The 26,789-nt window shown below is 44.7% G+C and overlaps 1 protein-coding gene across 1 annotated transcript; it reads left to right on the top strand.

Annotated features, from left to right (window-relative positions):
- Window positions 1-260: 260 nt before the first annotated feature.
- On the top strand, window positions 261-18,386 carry LOC311518787 (interferon-induced GTP-binding protein Mx1-like; the record flags this gene model as incomplete). Its single annotated transcript, XM_084624851.1, has 4 exons — window positions 261-345; window positions 4,156-4,232; window positions 13,209-13,460; window positions 17,457-18,386. The coding sequence occupies 4 exons, from the start codon at window positions 261-263 to the stop codon at window positions 17,688-17,690; spliced, it is 648 nt and encodes a 215-aa protein (XP_084480977.1). The 3' UTR covers window positions 17,691-18,386.
- Between the last annotated feature and the right edge of the window lie 8,403 nt (window positions 18,387-26,789).

Below are 26,789 nucleotides of genomic sequence, written 5' to 3'. Positions count from 1 at the left end.
AAGAGGAAGAGCTGCCCAGAACTTCTGTGCCTGTTTATTTTCCTTTCCTGCCTGCAGTGGCTCTAATATACCTCAGAAGACTCATTTTTTTTCTCAGCTTTTGTCATAAATATAAAGGGAAGGGTAAACCCCTTTGAAATCCCTCCTGGCCAGGGGAAAGCTCCTCTCACCTGTAAAGGGTTAAGAAGCTAAAGGTAACCTCACTGGCACCTGACCAAAATGACCAATGAGGAGACAAGCTACTTTCAAAAGCTGGGAGGATGGAGAAAAACAAAGGGTCTGTGTGTCTGTCTATATGCTGGTCTTTACCGGGGATAGACCAGGAATGGAGTCTTAGAACTTTTAGTAAGTAATCTAGCTAGGTATGTGTTAGATTATGATTTCTTTAAATGGCTGAGAAAAGAATTGTGCTGAATAGAATAACTATTTCTGTCTGTGTATCTTTTTTGTAACTTAAGGTTTTGCCTAGAGGGATTCTCTATGTTTTTGAATTTAATTACCCTGTAAGATATCTACCATCCTGATTTTACAGGGGGGATTTCTTCATTTCTATTTACTTCTATTTTTATTAAAAGTCTTCTTGTAAGAAACTGAATGCTTTTCATTGTTCTCAGATCCAAGGGTTTGGGTCTGTGGTCACCTATGCAAATTGGTGAGGCTTTTTATCCAACATTTCCCAGGAAAGGGGGGGTGCAAGTGTTGGGAGGATTGTTCATTGTTCTTAAGATCCAAGGGTCTGGGTCTGTAGTCACCTAGGCAAATTGGTAAGGCTTTTTACCAAACCTTGTCCAGGAAGTGGGGTGCAAGGTTTTGGGAAGTATTTTGGGGGGAAGGACGCGTCCAAACAGCTCTTCCCCAGTAACCAGTATTAGTTTGGTGGTGGTAGCGGCCAGTCCAAGGACAACGGGTGGAATATTTTGTACCTTGGGGAAGTTTTGACCTAAGCTGGTAAAGATAAGCTTAGGAGGTTTTTCATGCAGGTCCCCACATCTGTACCCTAGAGTTCAGAGTGGGGGAGGAAACTTGACAGCTTTAAAATGTGGAATTTTCTTGGTGTTGGGTTGTAAATATTCTCCTGTGAGAACTGCAACTCAGTCACTTTTAGTGTCGTGTTTAAGAGCCTTCTGGAAAGTAACTAGTCTTTATATAGAAGTGAAAGCTGTGTTGCCAACTCTCATGATTTTGTCATGAGTCTCATAATTATTGTTTTCCTTAAAGCCCCAGCTCCTGGAGTCAAGTAGGTATGCGATGATTTCAGCCTTCATTCTTAAAGAAAAATGAAGTATCTAGCCCTTTTGGCTATGGAGAAAGCTTCAAATGTGACCCCCATACACCCTAAAGGCTCAAAAAGCAGAAGGCAAAAATAAAGAACACCAGATCTATTATTATTACATAATCTTATGGTTTTAAGGCCAATCTCATGATTTTTGATGAGCCTGATTCATGATTTTTGAACATTTGGGATTGGCAATACCGTGAAAGTGACTTGAAAGTGTCAGTTTCACTCCTGTTTAAGGACAGTTTCTATTCTATTATTTGTTGTGAGTCAGGCATATGGGTCCAGGCAGGTGCAGTGTAAACTCACAGGGCGTTGGCCTAGTAGATCATTTAACTTTTGCAAACATCATATTCCAAGCTTGGTGAGCTGCAAAAAAGTGATAGAAAGTAATCTAGATTTTTCTACAATTGTTTCAATTGCTGTATTCAAGAGTTAGTAACAAAGTAGGAATATACACTAAAATTTTAAACCTAACCAGTGTCCCTTAAGTGATTTGGCACAAGATATGAGAATGTTAGTATTAGAGCTGGGTGGGTCTAATATGTATTTAATTCTCTCTTTTTATATAGGAATTAGATACGGTGCTCCTGTCAGCTAATTTCTAAATTGTTGTCTAAAAAACAAACAAACAGACAAACAAACAAACAGACAAACAAAAACCCCTAGAGTTTTCAGTTGTCTAAGGAGCCCTGGAATCACAGTTAAGTTGTGTCCCCCCCCACACACCCCCAAAAAATCTGAAATGGTACCTCTGTCTGAGAGGGAATTCAACTGGGGATCCTAGTGCTGGGGACCCTCAACTGGAGATTAGCCTGGGGAGAAAAAAAGGAGTTTGGGTAGGGGCCTAGGGGGAGTGTGGAAAGAAGAGAAAGGAGGCTAGGGAGCCTGGATGGGAGTAAAGGGAAGTAGAGCAGGAACCTGGAGCGAGGGACCCTGCATGGAGAGGAGACGACAGATGGAGAGAGTTGTGAAATTACCCAAGGTACAATCTGGACTGATGAATAGCTGTGCCCCTTCAGTTCTCCAACCTGGGGCACTTTTTACACTGCTTTGCTGTGAAAGCCACCACTCCTGGTCTGCCCACACACAACTTCCAGCATGTAAGACACTCCCAGCTATACTGTCTGAGTGCTATGGCCAGCCACTCATGAATTACACTGCAGAGTAACACCAGCAAATTCCCATTCCCAGACTTGCCCCCAGAAATGTGCATCTTGTACTGTCTAGCACCCTCCTGGACAATACAAGCTCATATAAAGTCTGTCATTTCATTAATAGAAAATTAACTATTATTTCAAATGGGTTTTCCTAGACACGTCAATCCAAACATATTGGTTTAGATAAAACAATAAAACAAGTTTGTTAACTACATAAAATGAGATTTTTAAGTGATTACAAGTAATGAGGCATAAAAGTCAGATTTGGTTACGAGAAAATAAAGGCAAAATGCAACTAATATCTAATTTAACAAGCTAAATGAATTCAAAACAAGGGTCTCTCTCTCTCTCACCATGTGCTTCAGCAGTCTTGCTGGCTGGATTTTTTTTAGCCAGGACCTCTGTGGACAGGGCTGAATTTCCAATTAGCACAGGAGGCACGTACTTAGGACATCAGCATTCTAAAGGTGCCTAAAAGTTAAAAGTGGGTTAAAAGTTTCATTTTTTACAGAAAACATGAAGGTCAGCTTTAGGCTGAAGATGTTGTGCCTTAGGGGAGCATCTGGTCCTGCATCTGGCAGTTCCATGTTACTTTCCTTGTCCTTCAGGTTGTGGTGATGCCCTGGGCAGAGAGAAAGGGAGGAGTATTTGGGGGCATCGGTTCTCCTTTCTTATACTTCCCTTTTTCTTTAAAAATCATTTCCAGCTGAAGTTCAGGAGACAGGAATTCTGTGGGGACAGGAATCTTCAGCTGTTTCTTTGCCAAGATGTAGATTTCTTATTCACACCCTTTTACCTGCCAAAGATTGGCCACTTGTACAGGCAATAGTCCATTTGATTTTGTTGACACCTGGTTTGTGACTATTTTTGCAGACTTGGAATATGTCTCAGTAATATCATACAGTATACTCTCATAACTTTACATACAGTGTTGCCCCCCACATTTTACCAGGACAATAATGATCAGAAAATTATGAGTTTTCAAATGATCCTTCACAAGGCATACTTTGTTCAGCTGCCAAACCGGGGGTATAATCGGGGGAAATATTCATCTTGGTTCCAAAAATGTTTGGAATTTGTCAGTAAAGTAGAAGAGTCCAGCTCTTCCCCACCTGAAACTATTGGATCATATTCAGATAGTTTTGGGTCAACCAAAACTGCTTTTTTCAGTGAATAAACCATTCAAAAAATTTTACCCAGCGATAGTCAGTTGACCAGTATTCGATTCTCAGCTTTGCAGCTGACCTACTGTTTAACCATGGGCAAATCACGTAATCTCTGTGATTCAGTGTTCCTGTCTTTAAAGTAGGGATTCTGATACTTGCTTTCCTTGGTAAAGCTCTTTGAGATCTATGGATGAATAGTGCTAACTAGAGCGAACTCTTATCATCACTGACAACTTTTGGAAGCCTGAATAATAATAACAGAAACAGCTGTTTCGCGGGGCAAGCCTGGGAGGGAGGGGGGAGGAGGGGGAACGTGGAGCGCTTCGGGAAGAGGCGGGGCCAGGGCAGGGATTTGGGGAGGGATCCAATAGAGGCAGGGAGGGGGCGGAGTCAGGGCGGGGCGGGGGTGGGACTGGGGGGGGTGCGAGCACCCACCGGCACCAACAAAAGTTGGCACCTGTGCTTTGAATAGATATGGAGAATGACCAGTTTTCACAAATCTTGTGCTACTAGTAGCTCAGTCCTTTATTTTATGTCTCTTTTCTCCCCTCAGAAATTGTCCGAAAAGCTTTTACAGAGGTTGCCAAAGATCATTTTGAGGATTTTCAAAATCTTAACAGAGCTGCTAAGGTGAGACACCACATGCTGCCCAGAGAAGAGCGACAAGAATGATTAAAGGTCTGGAAAACATGGCCTGTGAGGGAAGATTGATAAAATTGGGTTTGTTTAGTTTGGAGAGGAGAAGACTGAGGGGGACATCATAAGTTTTCAAGTACATGAAAGATTGTTACAAGGGCAAAGATGAAAAATTGTTCCCCTTAATCTCCCAGGACAGGACAAAAAGCAATGGGCTTTAATTGCAGCAAGGGAGGTTTAGGCTGAACATGAGAAAAAACTTCCTAACTGTCAAGGTAGTTAAGCACTGGAACAAATTGTCAAGGGAAGCTGTGGAATCTCCATCATCTGAGAACAGGCTACACAAACACCTGTTAGGAATGGTCTAATTATTGTGTAGTCCTGCCTTGAGTGCAGAGGACTGGACTAGATGACCTCTTTAGGTCCCTTCCAGTCCAACACTTCTATGATTTTATGTAACCTGATATAAGTCAAGCAATACTGAATGGCATAATGTATTATATATAGAACTACATGTTACTCCTTCACTCTTGATCAGTCACTTATTTAATTGTTGTACCTTTAAGCAACTGGGGAGATTCCTGCACCTTTATGAATATGTTGTGCAATAAGGTAACAGAGAAACTGTAAATAAATGGAAATTTGTATATGCAGGAGAAATTAAGGTTTGTTACATCATTATTAGCCGATGGCCAAGGATGTTTGGTGAGGTGCCAGCTATGCCCGTTTATACCATCCGTGACTTTAACCGCTAGGATGCACTGTCCGTTTGCGGCGGGCAGCCCGGGCTAGGCTGACAGATGCCCCAAGGTCCTAACCACCCGTGACTTTAACTGCTAGAGCTCAGAGCTCCTTCGCAGCAGGCAGTCAATACTGACTGACAGGTGCCCCAATGGCAGCACTAAGAGCCTCTCCACACCCGTGACTTTAACTGCTAGAGCTTAGAGCTCCTTCGCAGCGGGCAGCCAGGATTGACTGACAGGTGCCCCAAGAGTTTGCCCCGTGGAGGCGGCACAACTCAACGCTAGGCTCTTAGTACTCTCACCTAATGGCCAGGCTTTAGAGCCAAAACGGCTGAGGTTCTTTAATTGTGTCGGCTGCTTTACAGTAAACCAGAGAAAACAAGTCAGGCTTATGCATAAATGGTTACCAAAATTTATTAAGCTAGATTCTAATCATGTGGTTACAAAATTGCTAGTGCCTACTTATTTAAATGTAGAGATGTTACACACACAAACAAGTTACAAAACTGAAGCCACAATCCCAAAGAAAGAAAACAAAGTATAGAGCTCTATTTCAAAATATGTGTACACTAAAGATAGGAGATCAGGTGTGGGTGCTTCTTACCCTCCTTGCATCTCTCGATTCCAGCGGTGCCAAGCCAGGATCGGTCACTCAATTCCGCGGAAAGACGAATAAGGGACAAGGCGTAGGGACCCTCTTAGCTGTAGAAGCCTTGGGAGGCTGTCACTTATCTGACCAGCAGATAGATAGTGAAAAGCACTCAAAAATCATGGTGCTGTAGGTCCCCTACTTATACCTCTGTACTCCTTTATTCTCTTTCTCCTTTCTTATGCCAAATTGAGGCTGGTCTGTCTGGGTGACGCCAGCTTTCGCAAGAGTAGTTTACACTTGCAAGGGAGAGAAACAATAAGTTTCGACTACTGGACATTTCCTTTATCAGGGTAAATATTTTCCCACCTAGGATGTTGGTGTGTGTGCATCACGCTATTTAGTAGGGGCTAAGAGCCATGTCTGTCACAGGGCCTCTGCCTGCTGTGAGCTTAATCATTGTATCTGTTCCCAGAGGCACATTGTAGCAGCACACCTGTGCTTTCACAGCTTCAAAGGCTGTGCTGGAATATATGTTAAGTGCCCTGTTCCGGCTTCCTCCTGTGTTTCCAGCAATGCTGGTCTGAGGGTGGGGGGCTGGCTGGCTGGCTACAGTCATCCAGTAACGTTGTCATCGCTATAAACTGTACATTTCCCAGTTTCTCCCTACAATGTGCATAATTGATATAAATGGCCCACCTTAATTATGCACATTGTAGGGAGAATGGTCACTTTGGATGAGCTATTACCAGCAGGATAGTGAGTTTGTGTGTGTGGTTTTTGGGAGGGGGGTGAGGGGGTGAGAGAACCTGGATTTGTGCAGGAAATGGCCCAACTTTATTATCATGCACATTGTGTAAAGAGTTGTCACTTTGGATGGGCTATCACCAGCAGGAGAGTGAATTTGTGTGGGGGGGTGGAGGGTGAGAAAACCTGGATTTGTGCTGGAAATGGCCCACCTGATGATCACTTTAGATAAGCTATTACCAGCAGGACAGTGGGGTGGGAGGAGGTATTTTTTCATATTCTCTGTGTATAAATAAAGTCTGCTGCAGTTTCCACGGCATGCATCCGATGAAGTGAGCTGTAGCTCACGAAAGCTCATGCTCAAATAAATTGGTTAGTCTCTAAGGTGCCACAAGTACTCCTTTTCTTGTTGCCCATAGTGTTTTTCCATCTCTTAGCCTGGCAAACCTTTGTCCTTCTGCTATATGTTTTCTAGTCTCAGCACAAATAGTGCAGGCTTGCACCAGGTCTCTAGCCTGTCTGTGGGTGATAGGCCACCCCCTGATATGTGCTTGCCGCACTAACTCATCACTTCCTGTGTGTCCTAAATTATCATGTAACCATGAATATAAGCGTTCCCATTCTACTTGTGTGGTAAAGAGCTGGGCAGCTGCATCGGCTACATTGTTTAACTGTGCAGCTGGGGTATTATTCCTCTGATGAGCTGAGACATGTCCTATAGACAGGGGTTGTTGCAGGGCATGCTGATATAACCACTTCCAGTATTCCAGTCCCCAGACTGGTTTACCTCCTATTTCCCAGTGGTTATTTTTCCAGTTAGCGATCCACTGAGTGGCACCTGCCCATACCGCATAGGAGTCCGTATATACTGCGGTGGCTCCTGCTTCACAGGCCAGTTTAATTGCAGCCAATTCTGCAAGTTGTGCTGACCCATCAATTTCAGCAGTTAGGGGTGCTGCAGAGGTGTCTGCAGGCACTGCTGCAGCTTTTCCCTTCCATTTTCCTTTGACCAGCCTGGCACTGCCATCAGTGAACCATACTCCCTCAGGCTTAGAAGGATCAAATGGGGCAGCATCCTTAATGGGAGACTGCTGTGGAGGTAGGCAGTATTCATCAGGCATTCCTACTTTCCATAGGGATTCCTGAATCATAGTGGGGTTTTGTGCAGTGTCTGCACTCCCTACCCTGTGGTGTATGTAAAGTGCCCATCTTTGGATAGTCATCTTTTGTGCTACACCAGGTGGTAACTCTTTCCCTTCCAATATAGGTTTAATGATTGGAAGAGGAGTGTGAATTGTGATATCCTTATCCTGAGTTAATTCCTCAGTTTCTCTCAAGGCTGTGTAAGCTGCCAGAAGCAGCTTCTCATAAGGTGTGTAGTTAGCCTGTGACCCTTGCCATGACTTGGAACCAAACTGAATTGGTCGTCTGGGAGCAGTGTCACTGTCTTGCCAGAGAGCATAAGACATTCCAGTGGCTCCCACAGTTAGGTACAAATGGAATGGGGCTTCAGGATGTATGGGACCCAAAGCCTGATAGGTGTGTATCTCCCCTATCAGTTGCCTGAGGGCTTCCTCATGGGCAGGAGCCCATTCCCAGGCAGCACTTTTCTTTAACAAATTGTACAATGGTCTGGCTATAATGGCAAAGCCAGGTACATGTTTTCTCCAAAATCCCAGGGTTCCCAAAATCTGTCTCAATTGATCTTTACTTTCAGGGGAGGGTGCCTGATTTAGCTCTTGCACAGTGTCATTAGGCACAGACCTCCTACCTCCCATCCATACAGTACCTAAGAATTTTATCTCTTGGGAGGGACCTTGGCATTTCTCAGCTGGTAACTCTAAATTAAGGGCTTCTAGTGCTCCTTTGATTTGATTCATAGCCTCCTGTACCTCTTCTGAGGTTTTCCCACCTATTAAGATGTCATCAATGTATTGCACAGTTTGTACATTGGGTGGCAGTATAAGGTCATCTAGGACCTTTGCCAGTGCCCCCTGGCAAATAGTGGGTGAGTGTTTAAACTCTTGTGGCATTCGGGTAAAAGTGTATTGTACACCTTTCCAAGTAAAAGCAAATCTTTCCTGGTCAGCTGGTTGCAAAGGGACCATGAAGAACATGTCCTTTACATCTAATACTGCTAGCCAGGGTTTATCCCAGGTTTGTATGGTGTTTACAATATCTGTTATGCTAGGGACTGCTGCAGTTAATGGTCCAGTGTTACTGTTTAGCTTCCTATAGTCTATAGTGAGTCTCCATTTGCCATTTGGTTTCTTGATGGGCCACACAGGAGAATTAAAGCGAGAGTGGGTACGAATTAAAATTCCTCGCTGTTCCAAATCTTTGATCAGGTCAGTAACAGGGCTTATGGCCTCAGCTGGGACATTATACCGCTTTATGTTTGTTACTGTTGAGAGCGGGAGAGCAGGCGAGCTGCTAAGTAAGTTTACAGAATAGTGGGGAGGGTTTTCCTCTTCCAGGTGGGTGGCATGAGGAACAGAACTGACTCCAAAAGCCCATCTTTCCCCATTAATCCTTTCCTTCTTTCCTCTTAAAACATCCATGCCCAGTATGTTGGCATTGCCCAAAATCACCTCATATTTTCGGGGCTGGTGGTGGGGTTGCAAGGGGATATCCAGTTTTATCTTAACTAATGGGTAAGTTATGGTACTGCCATTTACCCCTGTAACAAGTACCTGCTTTCCGCCAGTAGGTGGCGAGACCTGAAAACTTTCTCGCTTAATCATGGACCTTTGAGCCCCTGTGTCCATTAAGAAAGGAATAATGTGTTTGTCATTTACAGTTACATGTATCCGGGGGTCTTTTGCTGTTGTTTTCTCCTCTTTGGATTTAAGCTGGTTTATTAGGAGAGGAGATTGACCCCCGCAAGCTAGTTTCCCTGCTCTGGTAACTCTTGCAGTTGCTGCAGCAATGGAGTATACCGGGTGTCTGCAGGTGGGGAAAGAGGAGACAGCTGCAGAGGTGCACTGGGAGTAGCATTAGTTGTCTCCCAGTCAGCTCTTTTAAAGGTGGTGAATAATTTTAGCCGCTCTGTGGGCAGTCCATTTATCACATCTCTGGGATAACCTAAAGCCAGACATTGTCTCCACAACTTGGCTCTAAGCTCCTTTTCCTCCTGGCATGGCTCTCGCTTGTTTTTATGTCCTTTAGATGGTGCCCCCTTGTTTCCCTGAAGGGAACGCATCTTAGCTTTGCCTGTCAGTGCTCTGATGTCTCCGAATTCTCTAAAGCATGACACCAGAAGGTTTAGCAGTGCCCGAAAGGTTCTGTTATGTGCTGCAGCTTCTGATCTAAGGGACAGTGCCATAGCCCTGTGGTTACTCGGAACTCCCTTAAGCAGGGGTCTGAGATCATCTACATCTACCTGACCCTCCCATGGGCTTTCATAGGCTAACTCTTGAGGGTTTTGGCCAAGCATGCTAATGACAGCCACAGTTAATAGAGCTGTTTTTACCTCATCTATGTTGGTCCAGTGCATTACTGTGGGTTCATCTCGGTCTGCTGGGTAAATTCCTCTTGCCCATCGACAAGCCAGAGACCAAAGTGTTTTAGGGGTGTTCCCCTCTGAATGTTCCAGGAATATTCCTGCACCTAAGTTAAGGCGCTCAGTTTCTTGGGCTGTCAGGCGTATATATCCACCCCCAGTGTCCCAGAGGCGGACCAGCCACTCTATTATACCTTCCTCAGGCTTTTTAGCAAAATCTCCCTGGATTGTTTTTAACTCCATGGGAGTATATTGGCGGGTGGTAATTTTGGTAAAGTGTGTTGGAGCTTTACTCCCTTTCCCCTTTTTACCTCCCTTCTTTGTTTTTGAAGTGGTGGATGGATAATTGTCATCCCCTTCTTCATCCAGCTCTGCCCCACTCAAATTTTCCTCATGTTCTTCTGATTTGTGATGTGTGATAGCTAGTCTTAATTTTACAGAGGGACCTTCCTCCTCAGAGGAGGGGGACTCATCTGCTGAATCCCAAATGTCTCCATCCCATTCCTCAGGGTCTAGCCAGAGAGCAGTCTCAACTTTAGCCCGGTTGATACTGCGTGTTTTAGTCTCCAGCTTTTCCCTTCGTTCTATCCCTTCTTTCTCAATTAAGGGAAGTAATCTTTTCTGAAGATGTTCCATATCCCTATTCAGTGTTCTTACTCTGGTATCTAAATTCTGGCATTCCTTGCGCAGTGTGTCCCTTTCCTGTTGTAGCCTATTAAATTCTATTGCCAGACTATGATAATCCTTACAGGCAGCTTGCCAAATGTTAGTAAGCAGCCATATACAAGCACCTTTTCCTTTCCCTTTCTTCATCTTGCAGGCAGTTCTCCAGTTACAGAAATGCTGCGAGATCTCTGCTGGTTTTCCCCAATATTTCTCTAGCAGTTCTTTGCTCCACAGAGGATTTCCCCATCCCTCTTGGGTCAAACTTTTCTCTAGCTCAGGGAATTCTGTGGTGTTTATCATGACTAGTTTCATTGTGTTACTGTAGTGCAGCCTATATCACAACCCTGTTCATGACGCCAATTTCTGTTAGCCGACGGCCAAGGATGTTTGGTGAGGTGCCAGCTATGCCCGTTTATACCATCCGTGACTTTAACCGCTAGGACGCACTGTCCCTTCACGGCGGGCAGCCCGGGCTAGGCTGACGGATGCCCCAAGATCCTAACCACCCGTGACTTTAACTGCCAGAGCTCAGAGCTCCTTCGCAGCGGGCAGCCAGGATTGACTGACAGGTGCCCCAAGAGTTTGCCCCGTGGAGGCGGCACAACTCAACGCTAGGCTCTTAGTACTCTCACCTAATGGCCAGGCTTTAGAGCCAAAACGGCTGAGGTTCTTTAATTGTGTCGGCTGCTTTACAGTAAACCAGAGAAAACAAGTCAGGCTTATGCACAAATGGTTACCAAAATTTATTAAGCTAGATTCTAATCATGTGGTTACAAAATTGCTAGTGCCTACTTATTTAAATGTAGAGATGTTACACACACAAACAAGTTACAAAACTGAAGCCACAATCCCAAAGAAAGAAAACAAAGTATAGAGCTCTATTTCAAAATATGTGTACACTAAAGATAGGAGATCAGGTGTGGGTGCTTCTTACCCTCCTTGCATCTCTTGATTCCAGCGGTGCCAAGCCAGGATCGGTCACTCAATTCCGCGGAAAGACGAATAAGGGACAAGGCGTAGGGACCCTCTTAGCTGTAGAAGCCTTGGGAGGCTGTCACTTATCTGACCAGCAGATAGATAGTGAAAAGCACTCAAAAATCATGGTGCTGTAGGTCCCCTACTTATACCTCTGTACTCCTTTATTCTCTTTCTCCTTTCTTATGCCAAATTGAGGCTGGTCTGTCTGGGTGACGCCAGCTTTCGCAAGAGTAGTTTACACTTGCAAGGGAGAGAAACAATAAGTTTCGACTACTGGACATTTCTTTTATCAGGGTAAATATTTTCCCACCTAGGATGTTGGTGTGTGTGCATCACGCTATTTAGTAGGGGCTAAGAGCCATGTCTGTCACAGGGCCTCTGCCTGCTGTGAGCTTAATCATTGTATCTGTTCCCAGAGGCACATTGTAGCAGCACACCTGTGCTTTCACAGCTTCAAAGGCTGTGCTGGAATATATGTTAAGTGCCCTGTTCCGGCTTCCTCCTTGTTTCCAGCAATGCTGGTCTGAGAGGGGGGGGCTGGCTGGCTGGCTACATTCATCCAGTAACGTTGTCATTGCTATAAACTGTACATTTCCCAGTTTCTTGAATGGATTGCACTATAATTTACACCATATATGTGCACAGCACTGCACACAACAAATTTTGAGTCCCTGCCCCAAGGAGTTTACAATCTCAGATTTCATTCCTGCAGGGACTTAAGCATGTAAGTACTCCCAGAGAGTTAAATGGGACTACTTGAAGTCAAGCATGCTTATAAGTCTTTGCAGTGCCTGTGTTAAGAACAGAAGACAACACCACAGGAAGTGGAAAGGTCAAAGACAATATGATGATGGGGCTGCTTAGAGATTTATATATATCATGTGGGAGAGACTTTTTTTTTTTTTTTGATGTGACTGTGGTCACTGAAGAACTAAGTTTTGAGAAAAGACTTTGAGAGAGAGAGGTTGGAAGGGCTGCCACTCACAGGGAACTGCCTGAAAAAAGGCCCAGGGGCATACACAAGATAGAGGCATTTATGGCCTAATTTTCAAAAGTGATGAGCATCCACAAATCATTTTGAAATCTCTGGGAGATGCAGAGGCTCAGCAGCTTTGAAAAATCAGGCAGCAATCAGGTAAGTGACTTTGGCTGAGCAAAGAAGAGGGCAGGAAGTTTACAGGGAGACAAAAGCAGAGGGGGAGGAAGGCAGGTGCTATGTTGTGGAAGTCCTTGAAGCTGAGAACAAGGCTGAATTTGGATTGGGAGGCAATGTGGATCCTGTGAAAGGATTTTAAGAAGGTTTGAATGTAATTGTAGCACTGAGGAGAGGTAGATGATTTTCCCACTGAAGTTTTGGGTATATTGAAAGGGTAAGGAATCTGGAAGGCCAGAGAGGAGGGGTTGCTATAGCTGAACCATTAGATGCTCAGTGCCTGGCTGAAGGTTGGTTTGTTGGGCATGGCCAAAGGTGTGGATTTTGTTCGCACTCAGGGAACTCAAGTGGCAGGCTTTTGGCTGCTCCTGTCCACAAGTGTAATGGGGGCATAAGGCAACGTGGCCTCTCCTGCCCCCTTGCACCAGGAGACAGGGAGCCAGAATCTGGCTCTTACCGTGTGCTCTTGGGAACCCTGTGACACCATGTCACACATTATCTGTCACATGGGGCTGGTCCTGTACTTACGTGCACCATCTGTTGTTTAGTGGATTTTGATAGTTTTCTTCCCCCCACTTCTCTCCCTTCACAGGGCAGAATTGAAGACATTAGCAAGAAACAATCAGAGGAAGCTGAAACAATTATTAAAATCCATTTTAAAATGGAGCAGCTTGTATACTGCCAGGACAATGTTTACAGACAAGACTTAAAAGTTATTGAGAAAGAAACATCAAAGGAAGCAGCCCACAGTCTGAACCTGGTCTCCTTGAGTTTCAATTCTGGAACTGTCCAGAACCACCCTGCCATTCAGGATATGACTTACCACTTGGAGGCATACTTCAGTGTGAGTTTATGGATTCCTACCACAGCAGTTTTTATTCCACTCCAAATCCTCCAGCATGTACCAATCCAGTTCCCATTGCAATCAATAGAAAGAGTCTCTCTTTGTTTTTAATTTAAGAAAATACTGGTAACATTTATAAGGCATATAATCCCCCACCTTGATGTCCATGGATAACATCTTTTTGTATTAACTGGAATTTTGAATAGCTGATGCAAAATGTCTATGGGCAAATTTAGATGTGATGTGAAAGGCATGTACAGTACAGTATCAATGTACAGAATCATTATGTAGGTATAGGTTTCAGAGTAACAGCCGTGTTAGTCTGTATTCGCAAAAAGAAAAGGAGTACTTGTGGCACCTTAGAGACTAACCAATTTATTTGAGCATAAGCTTTCGTGAGCTACAGTTACAAGGTACAGTTACAGGTACAAGGTATAGTTACAAGTTGAGTGTATAACAGAGGCTTGCTTCATCATACTTCAAAACACATACTTCATCATCATACTTCATCACACATACAAAAATATTGCTCGGGCATGTAGGAATGATATCAGGAGGGCCTGCAGCTAGCCAGAGATGTTAAGAGTAACAAGAAGGGTTTCTTCAGGTATGTTGGCAACAAGAAGAAAGCCAAGGAAAGTGTGGGCCCCTTACTGAATGAGGGAGGCAAACTAGTGACAGAGGATGTGGAAAAAGCTAATGTACTCAATGCTTTTTTTGCCTCTGTTTTCACTAACAAGGTCAGCTCCCAGACTGCTGCGCTGGGCATCACAAAATGGGGAAGAGATGGCCAGCCCTCTGTGGAGATAGAGGTGGTTAGGGACTATTTAGAAAAGCTGGACGTGCACAAGTCCATGGGGCCGGACGAGTTGCATCCGAGAGTGCTGAAGGAATTGGCAGCTGTGATTGCAGAGCCATTGGCCATTATCTTTGAAAACTCATGGCGAACCGGGGAAGTCCCGGATGACTGGAAAAAGGCTAATGTAGTGCCAATCTTTAAAAAAGGGAAGAAGGAGGATCCTGGGAACTACAGGCCAGTCAGCCTCACCTCAGTCCCTGGAAAAATCATGGAGCAGGTCCTCAAAGAATCAATCCTGATGCACTTGCATGAGAGGAAAGTGATCAGGAACAGCCAGCATGGATTCACCAAGGGAAGGTCATGCCTGACTAATCTAATCGCCTTTTATGATGAGATTACTGGTTCTGTGGATGAAGGGAAAGCAGTGGATGTATTGTTTCTTGACTTTAGCAAAGCTTTTGACACGGTCTCCCACAGTATTCTTGTCAGCAAGTTAAGGAAGTATGGGCTGGATGAATGCACTATAAGGTGGGTAGAAAGCTGGCTAGATTGTCGGGCTCAATGGGTAGTGATCAATGGCTCCATGTCTAGTTGGCAGCTGGTATCAAGTGGAGTGCCCCAAGGGTCGGTCCTGGGGCCGGTTTTGTTCAATATCTTCATAAATGATCTGGAGGATGGTGTGGATTGCACTCTCAGCAAATTTGCGGATGATACTAAACTGGGAGGAGTGGTAGATACGCTGGAGGGGAGGGATAGGATACAGAAGGACCTAGATAAATTGGAGGATTGGGCCAAAAGAAATCTGATGAGGTTCAATAAGGATAAGTGCAGGGTCCTGCACTTAGGATGGAAGAACCCAATGCACAGCTACAGACTAGGGACCGAATGGCTAGGCAGCAGTTCTGCGGAAAAGGACCTAGGGGTGACAGTGGACGAGAAGCTGGATATGAGTCAGCAGTGTGCCCTTGTTGCCAAGAAGGCCAATGGCATTTTGGGATGTATAAGTAGGGGCATAGCGAGCAGATCGAGGGACGTGATCGTTCCCCTCTATTCGACATTGGTGAGGCCTCATCTAGAGTACTGTGTCCAGTTTTGGGCCCCACACTACAAGAAGGATGTGGATAAATTGGAGAGAGTCCAGCGAAGGGCAACAAAAATGATTAGGGGTCTGGAACACATGACTTATGAGGAGAGGCTGAGGGAGCTGGGATTGTTTAGCCTGCAGAAGAGAAGAATGAGGGGGGATTTGATAGCTGCTTTCAACTACCTGAAAGGGGGTTCCAAAGAGGATGGCTCTAGACTGTTCTCAATGGTAGCAGATGACAGAACGAGGAGTAATGGTCTCAAGTTGCAGTGGGGGAGGTTTAGATTGGATATTAGGAAAAACTTTTTCACTAGGAGGGTGGTGAAATACTGGAATGCGTTACCTAGGGAGGTGGTAGAATCTCCTTCCTTAGAGGTTTTTAAGGTCAGGCTTGATAAAGCCCTGGCTGGGATGATTTAACTGGGAATTGGTCCTGCTTCGAGCAGGGGGTTGGACTAGATGACCTTCTGGGGTCCCTTCCAACCCTGATATTCTATGATACTGCATCTGCCTTTTGATTGTTTTTCCTGCTCTGTTACACCAGATTTCACCAACTTAATGACAAAACTTAGGCCACCTCTGAATTTAGCCCTATGTCCACCAACTGAGAAATTAAGGTTCTGATTTTTAGCCTCAGCCTGGTCTACAACAATGCACCACCAGCAAAATGCAGGTGCAGTGGCACAAAATGGATGCACCTGGAGATACAAATCAGTACATCCATAAAACTAGAGGCAGCCATTGAACAAGCAGGCCTCTGTTTCCATTTTGTTCTCATGGAGAGAACAAACATATTATGACAGTTATTAGAAGTGGTTATGTTAGCAGTAGATGTTATGAGGTAGGGTGAAAAGGCAAAAGAGAACTTGTTTTTATATCATCTCACGCAGATTTGTGGTGTCCTAAAGTGCTTCACTTGGCAATAGGTTAAATAACCCTAGAGCAGTGAATCTGCAGCAGAGAGAGCCATTAGACACTCACCAAAATTTTCAAGAGACCCTATGCAGTTAAGTGCCATTGATTTTATATGAGAATTAGGATCCTAGGTGTGTCACTTTTGAAAAGGGGATTTAAGCACATAAATACTCTTGAAAATTTCACCCTTAGCTTGATGATTTGAAAGGAGAAATGTTGGGCAATAGACTGAGATTTCTCACAAAAGGGTCCTGCATTTAAGTTCCCTCTGCCAGTCAGTCATCTTGAGTAGCTTGTCTGAATTATAAATTGCTGCCTCTGTTGTACTCTGATTTGTTAGATTAAGAGGGAACTAGCTCAGTAAATAGCAGTTAGCTTTCCTGGTTCTAAATAAGTGATCAAATCCCCAGGCTGACATCCGTTAAGGCTCGGGCATAGCACTAAGGCAGCCCTGTACTTCACCGGACTAGTACAAATAAGTTCTAGATACTGGGAGTTGACTTTGGGCTGTGCCCATTAGACTGCTTGTGCCAGACGGGTTGATTATGTTAAAGGGATTCAAGCTAGAATCCTACGATTTGAAATTTAGGGTGGTATCTTAGGTTTTTGTCAGTTCTACGTAATTACTTATGAGCCACTCCATTACTACCCCACAGCAGTTTGTGGAAGCAGGTCAGCCACACACTATGGCTTCTGTGGAAGCAGTTTCTGAGCTTGTACTTTACAATAGTGTTATTTCGTGGATGGCCCTCTGCTGGCAAATGTCAGCATTAATTAGGTTTCAGAGTAGCAGCGTGTAAGTCTGTATTCGCAAAAAGAAAAGGAAAGGAGGACTTGTGGCACCTTGGAGACTAACAAATTTATTTGAGCATAAGCTTTTGTGAGCTACAGCTCACTTCATCGGATGCATTAATTAGGTTATACAGGTAGTCAGCAGTGACTGGTCTGCCTTGTGTTTATGCTGCTGAGAATACTTATGGTTGAAATTAGCAGCGCATCTCATTCATGTTTTCAAATGGGATTAAAAGGAAAAGTTGTATCTCAGCTGTCTGAACCATTTCCAGACTAATTCATGAAGATACTCACTGGAACAATCACTTGACACAGAATGTTGTAGCTTCTTACTGAATTTCGCTAGAGAGCCCTTCCCATGTCCTCTCTTTGACAGTAATGTTTTATAACCATCTTCTGTTTTCAGAGTGCAGGTAAACGTCTCTCCAACCAAATTCCTCTGATCATCCAATTCTACATCCTTCAGGACTTTGGAGATAAATTACAGAATTCAATACTGCAACTTTTACAAGAAAAAGAAAAATTGAACTTCTTTCTTCAGGAACGGAAAGATGCTGCCGATCAGAGGCATTTTCTGAGTGGACGAATTGATCGTCTGACACAAGCTCACCTTCGCTTAATAAAATTTTCTGTGCTGTAGTAGCCTCTCTGCTTTAAATGGTCTGTTTCAAATGTCAGTTCTTGGTACTGAAAAGACCTATAGCAGAGTTTTGTATAACCCTTTAGAAATTGTGCATCCGTCTACACTGGCCTTAAAAACTGCATTAACTAAGTCAGAGTTTAGCTAAATCACAAAGTTGCTTTAATATCATCAGTTATGTCTGTGTCACATGTTCATCTGTGAACCATTTTATTTTTAAAGTCTTGTTTTAGTTAGTTTAGTGTATAGCATTATGAATTTCTTATGCTTCCCCGTAATTACGTTGCTACTGCGAAACATTGTGCATATGTTCATTTTAACAAGTGAGGACATGAGCTCTCTGGTACAGACCATACAACCTTCAGTAGGCAAATGAATTAAACTATATTGCAGTCAGAGACTGAACCAAAAGTGTAAGTATATTTTAAATGTGTGCTTTCTTACTCACTTTTTTGGTTGTGTTCTTCCACATGCTTTATTTTAGCCATAGAAACTAGTTAGTCTATTTTAACATTTTGGAAGTATGGTACATATTTAAAAAAAAGAAAGGTAAATGTCACTTTGCAAGTGTAGTGTGAAGATATAAAGTTGTTAGATGCTGGATCCGGTGTATGTGTTTGACACCTGATGTCCTGGCCCAATCACTGGCAAATAAACTAATCTTAATGTGGCTCAATAAATAATGAGTTGTTTCTGTGAGTGTGTACTGTAATTATGCTTCTGTGAAACTCTACAAGTACAATATGAGTTTTAATAAAGCGACTGAGTTTGACACTATCAGATGGTTCAATGGCCTACCCAAGGGGGTGGTAGAGAAGTATACATAGCTTAGGTGGACCTGTGTTTGTTAGCTACAATGGAAGAGCTGAGGGACAAATGGGCATAGACTGACGTATCTTTAGTGTTGGCAATAGCCGGGTGGTGTGGAAACTTTCTTGGCCCTACTCAGCTCTAGAAACTGAAGCCTTATTTTACCACTGGGGGAATTCTGTATCACTGCGCATGCACAGAATTCATGTCCTCTGCAGAATTTTTTTCTCTGCAGAAAATACATTTGGTTGGAGAGGCACTGCTGTTACACCTTTTGCCCATGAGGTGGCACCAGAGCAGAGAGCAGCTGGCTGACCAGCAGTAGCAGCCAACAGCTGGCTGCATTCCTCATAGCACCCTGCCAGTGGAGCCAGGTTAGGAAGCATGGGACATGTGGATGGATGATGCATTTGCGGCTGCTGGGGTGCGGGGGCTGTCACCGACTGAGGTTCAAAAGGGCCAGTGGGGGGGACAGACTGGGACAGGGGCTAAATGGAAATGTGGAACAAGACCATACAGAGGTGAGGGGTGACTGAGTGGGGATACAGAGACACATGGGGGTGGGGGGAGGAGGGTGCAGGGACACATGGGGACAAGGCAGATGTGCCTGACTGAATGGAAGAGGCTAGAGGTCAACCAGGGTCTGCATGGGGGAGGTTCCCCAACTCCCTAACAATCCCTCCCCCTCCAAAGAAAACCCTTTTCCATATTTCTCCCACCCATACCCAGGAACCCTCCAGTTTCACTCCCAGGCTTCTTCCCAGCAATTACTTCCCTCTCCCTCAGCTCCTCCATTACCCCTAACTCCTCCAAGCCTTTGCACTGCTTCTGAGGGGTGTGGGAAATACGGTTCTGTATGGTAGTTTAAATGAATTATTACTCAAAGTTCTGTATTAATTTGCCTAGTAAGGAATCTATTTGTAAAAACACATTTCCTGAATCTTTTTTGTTGTCTGTATTGTTACAGACATATTTGCTGACAGGCATTTTGAAATAAATTACCAAAATAATTGAAAGTGGCATGATTATATTGTGTTATTTTGACAAATAAAATATACAGAATTTTGCAGAATTTTAAAATATTGTGCACAGAATTTTTAATTTTTTGGTGCCAAATTCCCCCAGGAGTAACACGTAAGAACTCTATCTCCAGAGGCTGCAAGGAAGGGACTCATGCCTTTATCAGAGAAGAAAAACTGAGGGGTAAGTCCAACATTTCCCCTTTTAGAAAAATGTTAGCAGAATCAATGAAATAATAATAATAAACAGTTAATGTTAAGGCTGAAATATTCAAGCACGCTGGTGTCATTACGAAATTCCTGAAGTTAAGGATGCTCCACCGAAGTTAACTCAGCTACTTTGTACAGATGTATGTTTTCTATTCTTGTTTTCCTTTTTAAATGTTAACTTCAATATGTTGTTGTTTATAAAAATGTATTTATATAAAAAGATGCAGATCATAGCCATGTTAAAGAGGTAGTGACAGCCTTTAGCTTCTAATTTGTCCTGGCCTTTGAAAACATGATATTCCAACTTTATTTCCATTAATGCTATTTTTTTTCAAGCATATATAATCCCTTTATCAAGGGTCTCAGGTCTTTGTAGAGCAATTCCAAAGGAAGTGGCCCATTCATGCAAATTACAGCTGTCTCTTTTATGATCAGTGCCTAAGTCTCTCTCTGATAGTTATGAACATGTTAGTTCTCAGCAGGAAATAATAGGCTACCTTCCTGGCCTGCTGCTCCTCCTTAGGATGTAAAATGAAGGGTGCACTACTTCATTTGTATTAAATTATTTCCCAGCAGAAGCTTTTCCTATGGTCCTTTATAGAGTCATTTCCAAGACGTGCCAACCTTCTCGGCTTCCCCTTTCAACACCAATACCAGGCTCCCACCATCCCTTGCCTAGCTACTACCCTTCATACTTCAAGTCTGGGAAAGGCATGAAAGCTTAAGAGCAGATTCATTACTGAGTTGGGACGCTCTCCTGGAAGAGTCAATGAAAGACACTGCTGGAACAGGCCTTGTAGGGGGGCAGATGTGTACCTTATTCTTGGCAATGAACCTGGGAGTGCGGCACACTGCACCCCAGCAATGTCTCCAGCTGCCTCCCTATACTAGGAGCCCTGGAATAAATGCCCCAGAGCTCATCTTCAACAGCACCAAGCCCTAAACATCTAGCATTGGGGAATACCAGCACTTCCCCTTCCATTTCCTTCCTCTCTCCTTCAGTGATTATAACTTCCCCTCCCTATTCTTAGTGTTGCCCTCCTGTTTTTCTTCTTCCTTTTCCCTTTCCTCTATCTTTTTCACATTTCCCTCTCTTTCTAGTCTCCATCTTTTCTCTCCACCTTTTTCTATCACCCTCTTTCACCCACTCTTTTCCCCTCTTCTCATCTCCCCCATCACTCTCTTCTTACTTCTGTTTTCTTCTGCTCTGCTAAATTTAAGTTTCAGTTCTTGAGTCTGAAGCATGGAAACTGAAACTGACATGATGATGTAGGCAAAGAGAACTCCCATGACTGACCGAATGTGCACGACGAGCCTCAGAAGTTTGCATCCATGTCATTTTGAGGTGATTAAAAGGGAAAAATGGATAAAATTATAAACTGCCAAAAGAGAATTCTTATGAAATTGCTGTTAAGTGGAGCAATCTAACCACAGAAAAAGAATGTGTGAGGAGCTTCTCCTTAAATGTAATTTTTGTTTACTCACTGCTAGCTGTCACATCCTTTTTTCCTCATCTTTGCTCCTATTATGCAGCTATATCAGTTGCTACATAAAGATGCTGCTGAGTTTTCATGATAAGTCTGAGTTTGCCCCCACCCCACCCCTTAATAATAAATAATAAAAATATTAAAAAGAGACAATAAAAGACAGCTTAGCCTCCAAATTGATGATAGGTTAAATCTTGAGCTGCCACTGAATTCTTCTGGAAAATGTAAAGTGATTTGGACATGGGCTTGCTGATTTATAATGCCATAAAAATAAAGGGTTTTTTCAGAGTTTCTAAAGTTTTGGGTTTTTTTGTCCATTTTGTAGTGGGGAAAAAAAAATAGAGAAATAAAGTTAATGTCACTGGATGGATTCCCCTAGATGATATCCGGTGCACAGTACCAAAATATAGTTGTATGAAGCTAATCATCAACATTACTATTAATTATTTGTAGCACCTAGAGGTCCCAAAAGGTATTGGGCTCCCATTGTGCCACGCACTGTGCAAACACATAATGAGGCATAGTTCTTGCTCCAAAGAGCTTACAATTGAACTGGGAAAGAAAGCAAAGATGAGGGAGTGTGGAAGTTGCAAGACACAAAGCAGTGAAGTGACTTGCCTAGGGTCACACACAAGCTTATTGGCAGAGCTGGGACTAGAATCTAGGTCTTTTGTGTCCCCCTCTGGTTTCTTAGCTACTGGGCCAGGCAGCCTGGGAGGATGCCGTGGTTCTTCATATCTGGCATGCTTTGGAGAGCTTGTCAGGCACAGTAGGAACAATGCACTTCCTTTAAACAAAAGGAAGTTCTGCTTGCCTTTTTCACCACAGAAATAGATCCCAAAGTGTAAATTGATCCCAAGAAACCCAGTCACTGGAGAAACAGATTTTTTCCCCCTAGCCAAGGATGTGAACAAGGGATCGAATCCTCCCACTTGGAGGAGAGAGAGGAGGGGCGTGTGGCAGGGAGAATGAGATCAAATGCAGGCAGTCAGGAAGCTTGCAATTATAGAGGAGTTTGGGGACACATCTCTGGCTCCCCTCATAAGCTCGTCTGGCTCCAAAGGACATCATCGACCTATCTGCTGCCTTCCTGTTGTGAGGATGAATCACCTAAGGTTTGGCAGAGTGGGAATCCCTGTTGCTGATCTGCAGAAGGCTCAACAGACAAGGATGGAGCCAGGGGATTAGAGCTGGTGATGGTCTCTCAGGGCCTCAGACAGCTTCAGCTCTATGTTTCCCCCTCTGCTGATGGGGAGTCAAGAGGCCTACATGGAGAACACTACAAGGTGTTTTATGGATGAGGGGAGCACAGATGGCTTCTGTCTTCCCCCACGCTGTATGTGTGTGTGTGTGGGGGGGGGGTGACAGTGGGAGAGACTGGGGATACATATGGCAGGGGGGATAATTGTACACATGAGGGAGACAGGCAGGAATGTCCCTGTAAGTGCTGTCCCATATTAATGTCCCTCATTCTTGGGAGGGTCCATCTCTCATCTGAGCTCCTCAGCTTCTTTTGGTGAAGATCTACCATGGATGAAGCCAGGGCTCTCAATCATGGAGGGAGATAGCTCAGCAGCTGAACTGCTCTCCCTCAGAACATCCTGGGGGACAAAGCCCACCCCCGACCTGATGGGCTTCCTGACACAGGAAGCAGAATGGGATTCCTCTTCATGTGATGATCTAAGACCTCATGACAAGGGTGCCAGAAGTCTGGGGGAATGTGACGCCATGTGCCCACCCCCACCCACTACGCTTCACATCTGGACGGAGGAATTAAACTACTACTTAAATATCCCACAGAGAGCGCATTGCAGAAGGCCTGAGCTATTGACTATTTGTCAGTTTAGTCCTTGGACAGGAGCCCCGAGCCACAGACTTCTTACTAGCCTAGCCCCCATCCAGGATGCTGGAACTGCCACTTGCCCCATGGCTCAGCTGCGAACCAGGACGACTGATCACCCCACTTGACGCGAGCATCAACTCCCCGCTACCACCGAAGGGGGCTCCTCAAAGGAGACCTGAGGAACCTTACCCATCCTGATTCGGGATGGGACAATTTTTCAATTTCTTCAAATTTTCATGGGAAGGGAAAAACCATTTCCCGCCCAGTCCTAATAATAATGATACTTTTGCATCTGAGAGGGGGAATGAATTGGGGACCCAGGTGTTGGGGCCCCTCCATGGGAGATTAGGCTGGGCAGAAAAAAAGGAGTTTGGGTGGAGAACTGGCAGGGGAGTGTGGAAAGAAGAGAAAGGAGGCCAGGGAGCCTGGATGGGAGTAAGGGGAAGTAGAGCAGGAACCTGGAGCGAGGGACCCTGCATGGAGAGGAGACGAGGAGGAGGAAAGAATCTGGAGGCTGAAGTGACAATGGACTGGGGGGGGGGGGGGGGAGTAGGCCTGAGTTTGTATATTTGGCGAGTTTGACTGTTATTATTGAGGAAATTGGTTTTTGAATCGGCAAGGGGGGGGGGGGCATTAAGACTGATTTTTTGAGTGGATCAAATTGATTTGGGTGTGGGTTCATTTGTGCTGCATTGTCATGTCCAGGTCTTCTCTTTACTACAGCAGTGCTGCCAACGCTCAGGATGATTTGTTGATTTTCTTAGAGCCCCAGCTCCTGGGGTCAGGAACCTCAGATTCATTTTAAAGTTGGTTTCTAGTCCTCCTGGTTGCAGAGAAAAGCTTGTATGCATGAAATCTAAAGGCTCAAAAAGCCCAAAGGCAAATAAAAAGACCCAGCATTTTTTAAAATCAAGGTTTTTAAAGCCAATCTCTTGATTTTTGGAGGCCTGATTTGTTATTTTTGATTTCTTGGGTTGGCGAGACCGAGAGGCAGCACATACTACTATACAGCTTTGGATCCCCTGCACTAGACCCTGCCACCTTGTATTAAAAAAGAGCAGTAACTGCAGCCGTCTATAAATATAAGTTGCATTAACCATATACAACATGGCTTGCAAAGCGTGAATTGGGGGTGCTTTGTTCCAGGTGGGCCTTGAGGGGGCCTCACTGTTAGAAAGAGGCAGCCAGCTGCGAACCAGCTGAGCGGTAAACAGCAGAGAGGCTAACAGAGGGAATTTGACTGGGAGTTCACCTGGGGAGAGCCCACTGAGGCTTACATCTTGCAGGCTTCTCTGAGTAGTTATTGCAACAGCTGAGGAAGCTCGCAGACGAAAGTAATATGGATGGTGAGCAACCGGCTGTTGTGACCTGCACTGGATGTGCCATGTTTGTCTTTCTTCCACAGAACAGAAGTGACTTTGTCTGTACAAAGTGCAAGCTAGTCTCCATACTGGAAGATAAGGTTTAAAGTCTGGAGCAACAGGTATCGACCCTGCGTTGCATAAGAGAAACCTGAAGATTTCCTGGACAGACGTCAGGATACACTCCTATGGGCACAATGTTCTGAAGAATCACAGCAGGCTGCGCAGTGGGGACAGGAGGACGGTGAAGAAATTTGGCAGCATGTGACCTCCAGAAGAAGAAAGAGGAGCATCCATGTACCAGCAACGCAGATACAGGTGAGCAACCGTTTTCAAGTTCTCTCCACAGGTACTAATGGGGAGAGTGGACTAGATGATAAATCTGAGGGAAAGGAACAGAAGGAGACTCCACCGATTGGAAGGCATGAGATGCACTGTCCTAGGGATGGGGGTTCCCACGACCACCGCTCCCAAGAGAAGGAGGTGGGTGGTGGTGGTCGGCGACTGCCTCCTAAGCGGGACTGAGTCATTTATCTGCCGTCCCGACTGGGAAAACCGAGAAGTGTGCTGCTTGCCAGGAGTTAAGATTCATGATGTGACGGAGAGACTGCCGAGACTCATCAAGCCCTCGAATCACTACCCCTTCTTGCTCCTCCACGTGGGCACCAATGATACTGCCAAGTATGATACCGAGCAGATCACTGTAGACTACGTGGCTTTGGGAAGAAGGATAAAGGAGTTTGAGGTGCAAGTGGTGTTCTTGTCCATCCTCCCTGTGGAAGGAAAAGGCCCAGGTAGAGACCATTGAATCGTGGAAGTCAACGAATGGCTACGCAGGTGGTGTCGGAGAGAAGGCTTTGGATTCTTTGACCATGGGATGGTGTTCCAAGAAGGAGGATTGCTAGGAAGAGGGGCTCCACCTAACGAAGAGAGTGAAGATCATCTTCGCAAGCAGACTGGCTAACCTAGTGAGGAGGGCTTTAAACGAGGTTCACCGGGGGAAGGAGACCAAAGCCCTGAGGTAAGTGGGATGCCAGGAGGAAGCACGAGCAGGAGAGCGCAAGAGGGGAGGACTCCTGCCTCATACTAAGAAAGCAGGAGAATCAGAGAGTTATCTTATGTGCCTATACAGAAATGCAAGAAGCCTGGGAAACAAGCAGGGAGAACTGGAAGTCCTGGTACAGTCAAGGAATTCTGATGTGATTGGAATAACAGAGACTTGGTGGGAAACTCACATGACTGGAGCACTGTCATGGATGGATATAAACTGTTCAGGAAGGACAGGCAGGGCAAAAAAGGTGCGGGAGTTGCACTGTATGTAAGAGAGCACTATGACTTCTCAGAGCTCCAGTATGAAACTGCAGAAAAACCTGAGTGTCTCTGGATTAAGTTTAGAAGTGTGAGCAACAAGGGTGATGTCGTGGTGAGAGTCTGCTATAGACCACCAAACCAGGGGGATGAGGTGGACGAGGCTTTCTTCAGGCAACTAACGGAAGTTACTAGATCGCAGGCCCTGGTTCTCATGGGGGACTTCAATCACCCCGATATCCGGTGGGAGAGCAATACAGCGGTGCAGACAATCCAGGAAGTTTTTGGAAAGTGTAGGGGACAATTTCCTGGTGCAAGTGGTGGAGGAATCAACTAGGGGCAGAGCTCTTCTTGACCTGCTGCTCACAAACCGGGAAGAATTAGTAGGGGAAGCAAAAATGGATGGGAACCTGGAAGGCAGTGACCATGAGATGGTAGAGTTCAGGATCCTGACACAAGGAAGAAAGGAGAGCAGCAGAATATGGACCCTGGGGACTTCAGAAAAGCAGACTTTGACTCCCTCAGGGAACTGATGGGCAAGATCCCCTGGGAGAACAACATGAGGGGGAAGGAGTCCAGGAGAGCTGGCTGTATTTTAAAGAATCCTTATTGAGGATGACTGAACAAGGAGTAATGGTCTCAAGTTGCAGTTTGGGGGAGGTTTAGGTTGGATATTAGGAAAAACTTTTTCACTAGGAGAGTGGTGAAGTACTGGAATGGGTTACCTAGGGAGGTGGGGAAATCTCCTTCCTTAGGAGTTTTTAAGGTCAGGCCTGACAAAGCCCTAGCTGGGTTGATTTAGTTGGGGATTGATCCTGCTTTGAGCCGGGGGTTGGACTAGATGACCTCCTGAGGGCCCTTCCAGTCATAGAACCCAGGTTCTATGATTCTATGAACATGTGAGAGTAAATGCAACACTGATTCTGGAAACATGAATTCCACTGTGAAACTAATTTACAGTGATGCTAAGATACTCTTTCAAGTTAGTTTCATTTCCCCTGATTACTGCCTGAGAATGTGGATGGAGTTAATGACAAAAGTGTAAAAGAAAGAAAATGTAT

The sequence above is a fragment of the Lepidochelys olivacea genome (genome assembly GCF_965140295.1).
Source record: "Lepidochelys olivacea isolate rLepOli2 genome assembly, chromosome: 1".
NCBI lineage: Eukaryota > Metazoa > Chordata > Testudines > Cheloniidae > Lepidochelys > Lepidochelys olivacea.
The sequence above is the reverse complement of the archived record's forward strand: the minus strand, read 5'-3'. Positions and strand labels throughout refer to the sequence as shown.